Below are 13608 nucleotides of genomic sequence, written 5' to 3'. Positions count from 1 at the left end.
TCCTCATTCCTCCGTCTCACCCTGGTATTACTCCATACTCTACCACTGATACTCCGGGCTACAACTGCCCCTATGCTCCCTTCCCCCCGCCCCCTTAGACCATAAGTTATGTGGGCACAGAAATTCCAGCTTAGCACTCAGCACCTGGCACTGCCCGACCCAGAGCAGGTGCTCAGTCGAAGCTGTTCTCATGCCCGAACTCCACCCCAAAGCTCAAAGGATTCTGGCTTCAGTAAATTCTGTGACTATAAAGTCATATTACATTAGCCAGCCTTTCTTCACAAATTCTCCCCGTAAGTATTTTGCATGTCTGTGCACATATGTATTTCTAGTTGTCCATGTGCCTAGAGATTTGGAATTCTGTTTTTGTTTTTAATTTACTTGACAGATCTATCACGCTTAATTCCAAATGGGTTTAGGAGAAACGAAACTTCTCCATGACTTACCCTCCGAGTGCTTCTTCTTGGTGTGGTAGGCCAGGGCGGAGGCCTGGGTGAAGGTCATGAGGCAGTGCTTGCACATGAACGGGCGGTCTCCGGTGTGGAGGCGGAGGTGGTTCTTCAGGGTGGAATTGGCTGCAAACTTCGCCCCACACTCTTCACAGGAGAAAGGCTTCTCGTCAAAGTGCTCTGTCAGTTTGTGGTACTGCATGCCTAGGGGAGCCGAGCCAGAGACCGGAGGAGACACCATTAATCAGAGTTATAATCCAGCAGCAGGATGCCAAGAGCAGTCTCAGGCCAGACCTCCAGAGGCGGCACAGCACGAGCCACAAAATGCCAGGCCATGCTGCCTCTTGCTGCACACGGCCACACGGCTCCTCTGCCCAGCTAGCACCCCCGAAGTCACCTGGCCTCACTCTTGGGTGGGTAAGGCACAAAGTGATGCTGGGTTTATCTTCCCCATATCTTCCCCACCTTAAGTAGGACCCAGTCACTCAGAAATAAGAAAACAAAACTCACTTTTATGTTTCATTAGGTTTATCCAGCAACTGAAACAAGGGAAAACAATTCTGACTATACATCCCATGGTTTCCGTGACTCTTGTTTATTTATCAAGAAAAAAGTGGTACACAGAAATCTAAGAGTCAGGTATTAAGTGGCTGGTTATTATTATGAATAATAAGAGCTATAAGTTACTGTGCGCTAACTCTATTACAGGCGTTGATTTAGGTGTTTAGCTCTGTTACCCTAAATCTTCATAACAATGCAAAAAATAGGTGGTACAAGGGTGCATATTTAACATATTTGGGGAAATCAAAGCTCAGAGAGCTGATTCCAAAGCTCATGTTCTTTTCAAAGTATTACCTGGCCTCTGTAGGAACCTGCTCTATTTTCTAAGCCCTCCTGCACCCCTCATTTTACACAACTAGGGGCAAGGCCTGGAATCCAAACTGCAGTACCCAGAACTATTATCCTCCATTACTCTGCCTTCCTGAATGTACCTGAGGCGTGGGCAAACTCTCTCCCACAGAGGTCGCAGGTCACTGGAAGCCTCTTTTTCTTCTTCTTGGGGACATCGGGCTCTCCACCTGCACCATGGGCCTCCAGCTGATGTTTCTCCAGCTCTTTCTTAGAATCCTTGGTCTCACTGCACTCCTTACACTGCACCTGTTTGCTCTTGGCCACCCGGCAGCGCTTCATGTGCACCTTTAGGCGGCAGTAGAAATGGAAGCTTTTGTCACAGGCCTTACAGACGAAGTTCTTCTTGGCAGAGTCTGGGGAGGCAGAAGCGTCCTTCTCTTGTCCTGGCAAGGAACCAGTCTCTCCTTGATCATTTTGTTCCCTAGACTGGCAGTCTTCTTCAGCCGGCTCTGCTGCCTTTTCATCTTCTTTGTCATTGGCTTCAAGGTGAAATTTATCACTCATCTTCCAGGTGTCTTTCTCTCCATTTTCCTTAGTAAGAAAACCTGCATAACAGAGAAATCTCATGGCTCTGGGAATTCTGTTTCCACTTCGCTTTATAACTTTTCTAACACGCATCTTATAGGAGACTGGAGACTACCTGGGATTCTCAAAAACACTCTGAAGTAATATCACTGTCATCTTTACTTTCCAATAGACACAAATAGCATCATTTTACATCCATGTCTCATGCCTTTTTTAGGTATTGAGAACACAGAAAATGAGTAAACTACCTTAAGGTGGGGATGAACTCTTACATGAAGTGCTGCTTCTTATCTTCAATAAAGAAACAGCCTGGGGAGGCCGGATAGGACCCCCCACTCCACCCCGTTTCTTACCAATATATGCTAACTCCTGCATGACAGGCTGCAGGCCTGGAAAGGATTTGTGGACACTGCACAGGAGGTGACAGATTTCTGTGGCCGAGACTGATTTTTCCATGGCTCCGCTCTGCACTGCTCTCAGGGAAGCTTCGGGGCTGGTTGTCTCAGAGGAAATGCTCAGAATCTAAATGAATACCATGAGACAAAGGTGTGGGGTTAATCTCAGCAGATTTTCTCCACGGTTTTCAACTTTAAAAAAAAGGTAATTCCAGGAAGGCACTGCTCCATTTCTAAGTAGTTCATACTTGTTATAATACATGTAGTGGAGACCCTATTTTTCCCGAAGAACAGAAAAACTAAGAACTTAAAAAAAGGAAGCACATATCAAGATAAATGTGCAAACACAAAGATATAAGCAGGGAAGCATAAAGCATTCTCTAAGAGAAATATCTTCTCAGAAACTAGGAATCACCCAAATAACTTTTTTAGATCTAAATATTAAAAGCTTGGAAAACTACAGGACTTGGTTGTTGGTGTTTCTGTCTTGAAGACCAGCATAATTTTTTATAATATATAATTGTCTCGATGTCTGGAAGTAATTCTGCATGATCAGTGGCTTCGTATTTTTAGATACTTAGATGTACCCTTTTCAACAGCATTTTCTTTCACAGAAACTCAGCGTTTTAAAGAAGGTTCAAATAGGAGCTTTAAAGAGGCCAAGAATATTATTTCAAAGCTGTCCTCTTTCCGAATGTTAGAGCTATCAGCAGAAAGAGTCAGTACACTGAGAAAATAAAGCTAAGCCATCCACAGATGGCCACATGGAATTTTCATTTTGGAAGATATTTTATTTCTGCTCTTTTCAAGTCTATCTAAATAAACCTGATGTCCCTGGAGGCAGGCAGGAGACTAATTAGTGAGGCTGACACTGATCAACTGCAGAAGCCCCATCTCTGCAGTGTGTGGCATGCTGGAGAGAGTCTAGCAGACGAATCTTTCCTCTGAAGCCCCACAGAAATGTGTGTCATCTTCTTTCCATCTGAGAGAACAATGTGAGGCTGTCACCTGTATGAGCAGAGTAAGAAATCAGCACTTCTGCACACCTTCCATGCCTGCCTGGACCAAAAGGGCACTACAGGTGAATCTGTACTTTAATTTTATGTTTCTTTCTTATTCTTCCCTACTCAAACTGCGCATGATCCTGGGCTAGACATCCATAAGTTCCTCCAAGCCCCACCTGGTATTCCTGGGATGCTGGCCACATTTTGAAAAGCCTTACGGAAAATGAGTTGGCACTATTTGTTACCCCATATGGGCAAAAGCTTTGTTCTATCTATGTTTATCTTGACTTTCTCTAGAAGCCAGAATAGAACACATCATAAGACCAGTTTTCCTTTCCTTCACCTGAGAGAAGCTGCCTTCTTGAACAGGTTAGAGAATAGTGTCATGGTTGCCCTAGAGATTTTCCTAGGTTTAGACAAATGGAATAAATCTAGGTTTGAGTCACATGAACCTGGGTTCAAATCCTGACTTCATCTCATACCTGCTGGAGCATCTAAGACGTATAACTTAACCCCTTGGATTCTGAGCTCCTCTGCCTGTAATGTGACAATATCACCTGCCATGCAGAGTGGGAAGGATTAAAAGAGCAAAAGTGTCATAAAGTATTAGCTTAGCATGGGGCTAGGCACACAGCAGGTACTCCACAGGTGCTGGTTCCTCCCTTAGGAATGAAGACAGCCCCAGCCATGAACTCTGTAGAATGCTCTGGAATTCAGAATTCAATGTGTTTTTCACAGCCACCACACCTCTTTCACAGTCTCTGCCAGGTGTTCTTCCTCTGCGGTAAAGTGCTTGAGCTCCATCCTTTGTTGGATGGCCTCTAGGATCAATCTCTTATGCCTCAGGATTGTCTCTAAAGCAGCACTTTCTGGGGTGGTCACTGAAAGAGAACGGGGATCGAAAATTCATTAGTAAAACTATGAGCACATTTTCCTTCCCTTTTCCTCAACTCAACTCTTTTTTTTTTTTTTTTTTTTTTTTTTTTTTTTTTTTTTGTTGAGACAGAGTCTCACTTTGTTGCCCAGGCTAGAGTGAGTGCCGTGGCGTCAGCTTAGCTCACAGCAACCTCAGACTCCTCGGCTTAAGCGATCCTACTGCCTCAGCCTCCCGAGTAGCTGGGACTACAGGCATGCGCCACCATGCCCGGCTAATTTTTTCTATATAGATTTTTAGTTGTCCATATAATGTCTTTCTATTTTTAGTAGAGACGAGGTCTCGCTCAGGCTGGTCTCGAACTCCTGACCTTGAGCGATCCACCCGCCTCGGCCTCCCAGAGTGCTAGGATTACAGGCGTGAGCCACCGCGCCCGGCCTCAACTCAACTCTTGATAATGAGAACACATTTCACCTATCTCCTGCCTGGGGTTGGTAGTGAGGAAAATGGTGACTAGCACTGTAATCAGAGCACAATAATGAACATAATCTTAGAATAATTACTGCATTCTGAAAAAAAAAAAAAAAAAAAAGGTTTACTAACTCCTGTGTCCTTGAACAAAATTGCCAGTCCTTACTTCTAATGGTAGGGATGTGGACGACCCCATAAGAGAGCTCTTTCTATTTTCTGGAAAGACTGACAATACTCTCTAGTGGGGACAAAACCTTACCTGCCCGGAAGAAAGCATCGGCACCAGGCTCCCTTCGTATTTCCTCCACGAGCAGGTTCAAGGGGCAGGTCTTTGTCTCCTGAGCCACCAGCAGCAGTTGCCAAATGGCTGTAGCAGACAGAGTCTGCTTTTCTAGAACTGCTGACATCAGGGAACTGAAACCACCTGAACCAGAGTCACGTTTCACAAGCTTCTCCATGACCTTCAAGATATAGCATAAACATGCACATAAGAGACCTTCTAGCCACTGGCCCAGCTGCAGAGCTGCAACTCTGGGTATTGGGTTACAGTGAGCATATTTCTGGGAAGGAGTTTCTCAACATCCTTCAGCTCTCTCAACCTGAGAGATTTGTACACATGACATCCCTTTGAATGCCCTTCCTTATTACCACGGAAACTACAACCATCCTACTTGTTACTACTTTGCCTTAGAAATTAAATTATCTTCTATTTCTTCTTCTCTACTTAGCATTTCTCAACATGACTGTGTATGCATATTTATAGAAAATATAATTATATGTGTGTGTGTATATATTTTTCATATTTTTTTCCTTCTTTCTCTTTTTACCCTTCCTCCCTTCCTCTCTCTTACCTCTCTTTCTCCAGGGGCTAAACTCGTCATGTGTGAGATCACTTTCAGTAACATCTGGTTGTCTGGGAAAATCTCAGAGAGGTTTTCGTGATACCGTCTCAATAGCTCAGTTCCATAATCATCAAGGCTTGGTTGGACTGTAAGGAATTAGCAAAACGATAATGTTTGATGCAACAAAACCTCCTACAAAAGACCAGGGGATATTACAAATGAGAGAGGGCACAAGAGCTCTGTCTCCTCTGCAGAGTCCAACTCGCGGCTTGGGGCCTCATACACATGTGTTCAGATCTCCTCTGGTCTACACTTAATCACTTGGTGCTTCAGGGTCATAAAACCACGAACACTTTGAAAGTTAGTGCCTGGTGGTAGAAGCTAGCGACTGCTCAACAGGAGGGTAATTAGAAGGCTGTGCTCGTAAGAGAGTCAGATGTACAGATTCAAGGGGTGGTATTCGTCACGCCTGAGGTAAAGGGTCCATGTGGTGATCCGAAATATAGCAGACATGAGACAAGACTGCTCATGACACTGACCCGCAGCTCCGCTTATCTGCCCTTTGGGCAGATTTGTTAGGTTCTGTCTCTTAATGTCATTATTTACTTGAAAGTAAAGAAAAATCAAAATTATCAGGCATTTCCCTTAGCTTTGTAGGTATTAAATAAAAATTGATTCTCTTCTTTGGCCTAGTAACTCCATTTCTGGAAGCATAATCTTAAGAAAGTCTCTGAAGGCAAAAAAAAAAAATTATGTACAAAGACAACTGTCAATGCATAATCTGTGATGATGCAGAAGATAATAACAATTACTATTTACTGAGTACCTACGTGCCAGGCACTGTGCTAAATGTTTCACATGTGTTATCGCATAGTAGCCACAGACATGAACATGATAGGTACCATTCTTATCCCCATTTCACAGAGAAAACGAGGCTCAGAAAGGTTAAGTTATTTGTTCGGGGTAATACAGCTATAAAATAGTAGTGTCAGACTGCAAACCCAGGTAGTCGTAAACATTATGCTACATCTGCCCTAAAATAAGGATATCATATACATTTTTATGATGAAAAACTAAAAAACAGGATTATGGGTTTTTTTCTGAAATGTGGGGGAGAGTGTTATTATACTGTTAAATGGGAGAAACCATAAAATTATAAAATATAGTAGTATCAACACTATAAAAAATATAATAGATTAAATATGTCAAAGTATTAATATTGACATACTTGAGTGGCAGGATTTTAAGTCTTCTTCTTTATTTTTGGAATTGTCCCAGTTTGTGTAAGTACATATTACTTTTGTAAGCTACAAAAAAGTTCTCCCATTTCCCAAATATCCTTTCTCTGAAAACTCTCTCAGTCCTATCACCCTGGGATAGGGGAGAACTGGCTTGAGCTGGGTTGTCTTTCTAAGGAACGGATAGGGACTCCTTTCCCTATGCTGAGGAGACACAAGGGTAGTTAGCTCTGGGGACCACCGAAACCAAACAGAACGCGAGTGGAAAAGGGGCAACCAAGACTTGAGGTTTTGCTGCTCATATTTGTCAACTCAGCTGTCAGGATGCTGAGCCTCGTGAGCATATCTGCTCCATCAGCTTTCACAGGTGATCGTGGACGGCCCTGGGAAAGCCACACATTGATAAACCTTGACCTTGAACCATAGGAACACCAAGAGGGAGCTTAATCGAAAGAGTCATTCTCAGATCTCAAATCTGAACTCCAGAAATACTGAGAATATCAATTTGTGACAGCTAGTTTCTGTTTTGCACTGACATTTCTTAACATTATCTTATCTCCCCAGCATGGAGGCAAAAGGGTGTTTTAAGCTATCCAGTCATTAAATATGAAATGTCCGATCTCAAATCAAAAGTACAGTTTATTATATCTCAAACAAGAAGCAGTACAATTAATCAAAGTATGTGCCTAAACTATCAACACAGTTTTGTCATCTTAATAAGGTAGCTTGTTTATGCCAGCAGCAAAAAAGCCTGGAGAGCAAGTGGCGAGGAAACTGCACAGCTTGTGCAGAATTAAATATTTTTCCTTGCAAGAAGTGGTCCAAAGTCTGGAAGAAGCGGTAGTCAGTTGGTGCAGGGTCTGGTGAATACGGTGGATGACAGAGAGTTCCCAAGTACATCTGCTGTATTTTGAGCAGCATTGTTTGTGTGACATGTGGTCAAGCACTGTCTTGCAAGAGGATTGGCCTGTCTCTATTGACCAATCTCAGCTGCTTAATCACAAGCATCTTCATCATTACATCCAATTGGTTGCAGTAGACATCCGCTGTAATCGACTGACCAGGTTTCATGAAACTGTAGTGGATAATAGCAGCACTGGACCACTAAACAGACACATTTAGCTTTTTTGGATGAATACTCAGTTTTGGACTATGTTTGGGCACTTCATCTTTATCTAACCATTGTGCCAAATACTTGCAATTATCAAAAAGAACACATTTTTCATCATGTGCAACAGTACAGTGTAGAAATGGTTCACCTTTATGTCGTGACAGCAAAGAAAGGCAAGCTTTGAGATAATTTCTTTTCTGACGCTCATTTAATGCATGCGGTCCCCACCTATTCAGCTTCTTTACCTTGCCAATTTGTTTCGAATGGTCCAATGTTGTTGAAATAATGACGTCAAACCTTGCTGCTAATTCACTCATAGGTTGAGATGGATTCATTTCCACTACAGCTTTCAGCTCATCATTATCCACCTTGGTCTCAGGTCACCCACATGGCTCATTTTCAAGATTAAATTCACCAGAACAGAACTTCTCAAACCACGGATGTACTGTGTGTTCATTAGCCACATTCTTCCCAAACACTTAATGTCTGTGCTGCCTTGGTTCCACGATGGAATTCATACTCAAAAATAACACAAATTTTTGAGTTCTCCATGATTTCACAAAAATTGCTCTAAAAAAATTTGAAAGATAATCACAAGCCAAACTGTGCATTTGAAAGAATGAGAATGTACCTTCACAACAAAAATAAAACAAGAAGTATCAAAGTTAAATGTCAGAGATATCAATTGCCAAACTTGGCACTTAAAGAAATCGGACATCTCATACTTAATAGCCTAATATAATTTTCTATAGGAGTGGTTCTAGTCCAGAGAGTCAACAATTAACTAATACCTGTGGTGCTTGGCAAAGTGGCTATTTTCTGCAAATTCTCTAGCAGAAGGCCCAAGTTTGGGAAAGTCATCTTCACAGCCTGGAGGAGTTTTACCAAACTCTCAGCAGTCAGGGTCTTCTCTTCACTCATTCTGTGCAACAAATTTTCTATTGTCTCCTTGGGTGTTCCGCCCTCACAGCAATTCAGAATCACCTGCAGTGGCAAGCAATCAACCAGACACCAGTTACTGGCAATTTGAAATTTCTCTGACACAGCACTGGAAAACCCAGCAAGACGGCATTACAGGACGCCCTGTCTCCAAGTCCTCTTCTACTGTTCTCTAGCATTATTTTTTTCTTTTTTCAGTTTCTTCCTTATTCTGTTTCAATAAAAATCCAAAGCATTCTCCAAACAAATAACTAAATCTTTCTTTCTCAATTGCAGGTCTATGTACATTTTCTGCTTCAAACAGCTTGTGTTTTGTGAAAACATCCTTAAACTAGGCCTATATGATAAAGCAAAGTAACTTATATCTAACTTAGTTCTCTAGTTTGTTTAGACACTGAGACTGAGAAACACAGCCTGGCAATTAATCAATATAGTATAATGTTTTTCAATCTCTGTTCAGTAGTTCATGTTATTGGCAGAAGTTGTAATTTCAGAGTAATTCTATTATTTTATTTCCTTTTACTTTATTTGCATAGTAATTTGAGTACCCAGATAATTTATAGATTAGTCTGTGGACTCCAAAATAATAGATTTTAAGTGTCTTTCTGGATTATTTTTCTTGTGAACTCTTTAGTATCCATTCCTCTCACTCTCAATGGCCATATACATCAGCTCTAGTCATCATTCAACTATTCCACTCCCTTGCTCTTCCTTGGTGTGCTAGAGGATTTTCTGAGTCAAAAGGGCACAAAGCTCCAGCAAAAGGTTGAAAAATAAAACACGTGACAGACATTTTATAGATATTTTCCTATTACAATAGAACTATTTCTTAATGGGCTATGACACAGTATGCATAACTTAGCTCTATGGAACTGATAAAGCAGGGGATTATTTCAATATATGCAATCTACAGATCCACAGTGACTGAATTTTGAGCCTTCCTTTGGGAAAACGCCAGCTCTCAGGAGAAAGTCAAGCAGATCAATCATGATAGTACGCCAGAGGCCGCCATTATCAAATTAACTCTCATTTTAAAATAATGAATTTAATTTTAAAATCAAATCGGCTTTACATATATGAAAAGAATATATATAAAGTAAGTCAAATCGTCATATTCCTTGTCAGTACGGAACAGTCATTGTCTTTAAGGTCTAATATATAGATTTCTACTAACTGAATCATAATTTAAAATTTAAGAGCTTGTATCTAAAAACCATACGGATTTCACCACTAAATCTTTGTTCCTAAGCAATAATCTGATACAAAAGGAGGCAATCAGATACTGTTAAGAGCAGGTATGGGCTTTAAAGCCAGTCAGACCTGGTTTGAACCCTAGTTCTAATATGTATTGCCTGTGTGACTTTGGGCAAGTTACCTAACTCACTGAACCTTATTTTCCTCATTTGCAAAAGAAGATAACAATACCAACTCTTGAACAGTTGATATGAGGATTCTGGAAAATGAAGGTGCTGTTTATAGAGCCTAGCTTAACTCCTAGGGCACATGTGATCTTTAAGATATGATAGTAATGCTGTCATTATTATGATATTATTAGGGAGCAGTGTGCACAGTGGTTAAGAGACTGCTTTAATTAGAAGCCTGGGTCCCAGTACTAGGCCCAAACAGCTGTGTCTCTGGGTGAGCTGCTTAACCTCCCTAAGTTTCTGTTTTTTTCATCTTTAAAATGGATAAAGAAATGGTAATATCCACACCTTCATAAAGTTGCTGTGAAGGTAAAATTCAGTAATGTTTAAAAGGTCCTCAGCACATTGCTTGGCACACAGTAAGCAATAAATGGCAGCTATCATAATTACTATTTTTTGTCTGTTTCTAGTCCTGAAGTAAAGACTTTCCTACTTACCACTTCTTACAGAACCCAAGGTGTTTATAAAGGTCATGGCACCCATGATTAGCATAATTTCGTAACAGAAAAAAGTTCCAAAGAGGGTGCACATTTCACATGATGTCAAAGCTACTCGACATTCACCTCTATACTCCCACTTTGTTAGTTTGCTTCAATTTCCATGAGAAGGAATAGCTTAATGAAGCTCTGGTGGAACTCCAATCTTAAGAAGTGTTTTTGTGATTTATAACTAATTTAAGTTCTTCTGCTTCAGCTTTCTCTATCAAGTAAACTGAAAGTGACAGAAGAAAATGACAGTGTGGTCTATCTTGCTTCAGAGAATGAGGCTGAGCTGGGGCTCTACCTATGAATGCCGTTTCACCAAGATAATGAAACAGTTCAAAGGACACATTCAATCTAAGTAATAAGGAAAAGGTTTGAATGAGTAATTGAATGAAATCACTAAAGAGGGAATGTGAAACTTCTAGAGCTATAAGCAACTTACTTAAACTGAGTGCCTGAAATGACAATCTGAAGTCTAAGGAGAAAACAAGAGTTTAATCTTTTTTTTTTTTTTGTATATAATCTTTCTCTAAGAAGTTCAAAGGGCTTAAAATTTTGAAAAACAGAATTTGCAAAATACAATTTTGAGACTGAAGGTTACCCCCATTATTTATATACACACATATGTATGTGCAATATACATCCACTGAGAAAAATGAATTCTAGGATCCAGTCCTCACTATAAATCCAGTGCTTGGCCATTATACCAGTGGTTTTCTAAAAACATTTAAGTCACTTCCCACAGTTTTAAGAATTGATGCCACAAAAGTACTCTATCCCTAATTCCTTCTTTCCAGATATAAAAATATTTTTAGCTCAAAGTTGAAATCAATAACACCAACAAATACAGTTATCTAGCTGCCTTGAGAAGTCATGCCAGCAGCTTTATGAGGACTTTAGTAGCTAGCTGGTGGGAGAGTAAATTGGTCCAACCTTCCTAAAGGGCAGTTTAGCAATATGTATGAAACACTTGAAAATTTTTACACTTTCTATTCCAAAAGTCCACTTCTTAGAAATTATTCTAAGGAAATAATTTAAGAAGTATGTAAAGATTTGTGTGCAAGCATGTGCTCTACATCATTTATTATAGCAAAAAAATAAACTGGAAACAAACATTCAACAATGAAGAATTAATGAATTACGGTATGTCCATCAGGGTATAATACGACTATCAAAATCCATATTATAGGTATAAAAATGTATTAACATATTAAATAAAAAACCAAGTTAGAAAACTGTATGTTTCATATAACCTCATCCCAAGATGACTTGAACAAGAAAGAGTGGGAGCACATGATCCAAAATGTTAGCAGGGCTCATCTCTGAGTGGTGAGATTTGAATTCTTTTTGTTTTTGCTTGTTTCCCCAGTTTTCTACCTATTAACAGGACAGTACATCACTTCCATAAGGAGAAAAAGTATCATAATAACTACACATTTTCCTTAACATTTCAGCTCCTGCTGTGGCTATTTATAGTAAAGATTTATTGAGTCAGAGCAGGAACAGCATATATCCACCCATCCACCCATCCAGCCACGGGATGGCTCAATGTGCAGGGCCCTCGATCAGTAGCTGCTGCAAGGGATACAATGGGGCATGAAACAAGGATCTGAACGTCAAGGTGCTTGCCATGCAGGATGTATAAAAATACTGCAAGGTACTGTGATGTGCCACAAAGTTGTTTTTTTGTTTTGTTTTGTTTTGTTTTTTAAAGTGCTATATAAATCCAGAAGGCGGGAGGAGATACTTGACACGGTTACCCTTTTTTCAGCACTAGTCAGGAGTTCCTCCTTGGCTGTTTCCAGAAACTCCAAAATAGGTCTCAGCTGTGTTACACACTGTATCAGGTCCTCTTTGTGTTCCAGTAACAGAACAGACAAGGTCTTTCCCTCCTCTGTGCTCCCTGGGGGAGAAAGAGTTAGAGACACACAAGAGAAGCTAGTCAATTTGAAGGAAATGACAGCATGGTTTGTCAAGAGAGATCTAACAGAATAGTAAAGTGATTTTCAGCTTATTCTGAGCACCTGAATGTGGAATCTCTTTCACAGAGGAAAATACTTTATTATTCTGTTTAAACTCTATGAAAGGAAAAATGTTTCATTTATCTGTCGAAACACAAAGCTGCAGAGCCAGCCAGAGGTTAACTTCTGGTTGGCAAGGCCAGTGCTTTGTACCTAACCCAAATGAGAGACACTTCAGTCTTTAAGTGCTGTCAGCAAACCAGTTCACCCTGGGCACTCAAGTCATTGATTTGGATGTGTGGCTTTCTGAAGGGCGGGAGAACATTGATGGTATTCTCTAACTTCAAGGTATCAGACTAGGTAACTATGGGATAGGAATGGGGACTCAAATTTAGTTTGTATACATTTAACATGCAGTTTCTGGGATTACATGTAGAATTTATGTGAAAACAACTTAATAACTAAGCCACCAAAGAAATGTATCATTGGAATAAACTTTATAGCAACCTCCCAGAATAAAACTCAGTCATTCCAGCGGACAGGAATTTTCTCCTACCTTTTGGCTGCACTGTTTCTACATCTTCTGGCTTTCTGCTTAATAGCGCTGTTTTCACTACAGGATTAGAATCTTGGTACAACCTCAACAGGGACACAACGGCCTGGACATCCAGGCTCTCATCTCTTACTTTATCCAGGATTCTCTGGAATGCTGAAAGTCCTTCTTCACCCTCAAGACACTTCATTATGGTCTAAGGAACAAAAGTATCCAGAAAGAGAGATTAGCCAGCCATAAGAACCACACGCTACTCTTGCATTTGGCAAGCAAGGCCCTCAACAGTTTGATCCTTACCCACTGCACTTCCTTCCCCAGCAGCAAGTCCAACACACCCTGCTGTCTCATGCTCCCACCCCTGTCTTCTGGAGGACTCCTATTCCACGATTCCACGCTCTCACTCTGCTTAGGGGTTACCTCTGCTGGGA

At 40.8% G+C, this 13608-nt stretch overlaps 1 protein-coding gene across 2 annotated transcripts in view; it reads right to left on the bottom strand.

The window, feature by feature from the left end:
• ZBTB40 (zinc finger and BTB domain containing 40) overlaps nucleotides 1-13608 on the bottom strand; it is a 75430-nt gene that overhangs the window by 15616 nt on the left and 46206 nt on the right. Inside the window, exons 4-12 of one of the 2 annotated variants that reach the window (XM_069479524.1) lie at nucleotides 13184-13376; nucleotides 12427-12569; nucleotides 8613-8805; nucleotides 5482-5618; nucleotides 4890-5091; nucleotides 4033-4166; nucleotides 2240-2408; nucleotides 1442-1906; nucleotides 447-653 (exon numbers count right to left, since the gene is read on the bottom strand). In XM_069479524.1, the coding sequence (XP_069335625.1) occupies nucleotides 447-653; nucleotides 1442-1906; nucleotides 2240-2408; nucleotides 4033-4166; nucleotides 4890-5091; nucleotides 5482-5618; nucleotides 8613-8805; nucleotides 12427-12569; nucleotides 13184-13376 (1843 nt within the window). The remainder of the gene's footprint in view (nucleotides 1-446; nucleotides 654-1441; nucleotides 1907-2239; nucleotides 2409-4032; nucleotides 4167-4889; nucleotides 5092-5481; nucleotides 5619-8612; nucleotides 8806-12426; nucleotides 12570-13183; nucleotides 13377-13608) is intronic. The other variant, XM_069479525.1, reaches the window with a different exon arrangement.

The sequence above is a fragment of the Eulemur rufifrons genome, chromosome 8, assembly GCF_041146395.1.
Source record: "Eulemur rufifrons isolate Redbay chromosome 8, OSU_ERuf_1, whole genome shotgun sequence".
In the NCBI taxonomy this organism is placed as follows: domain Eukaryota; kingdom Metazoa; phylum Chordata; class Mammalia; order Primates; family Lemuridae; genus Eulemur; species Eulemur rufifrons.
This window is presented reverse-complemented; position numbering and strand designations above follow the sequence as displayed.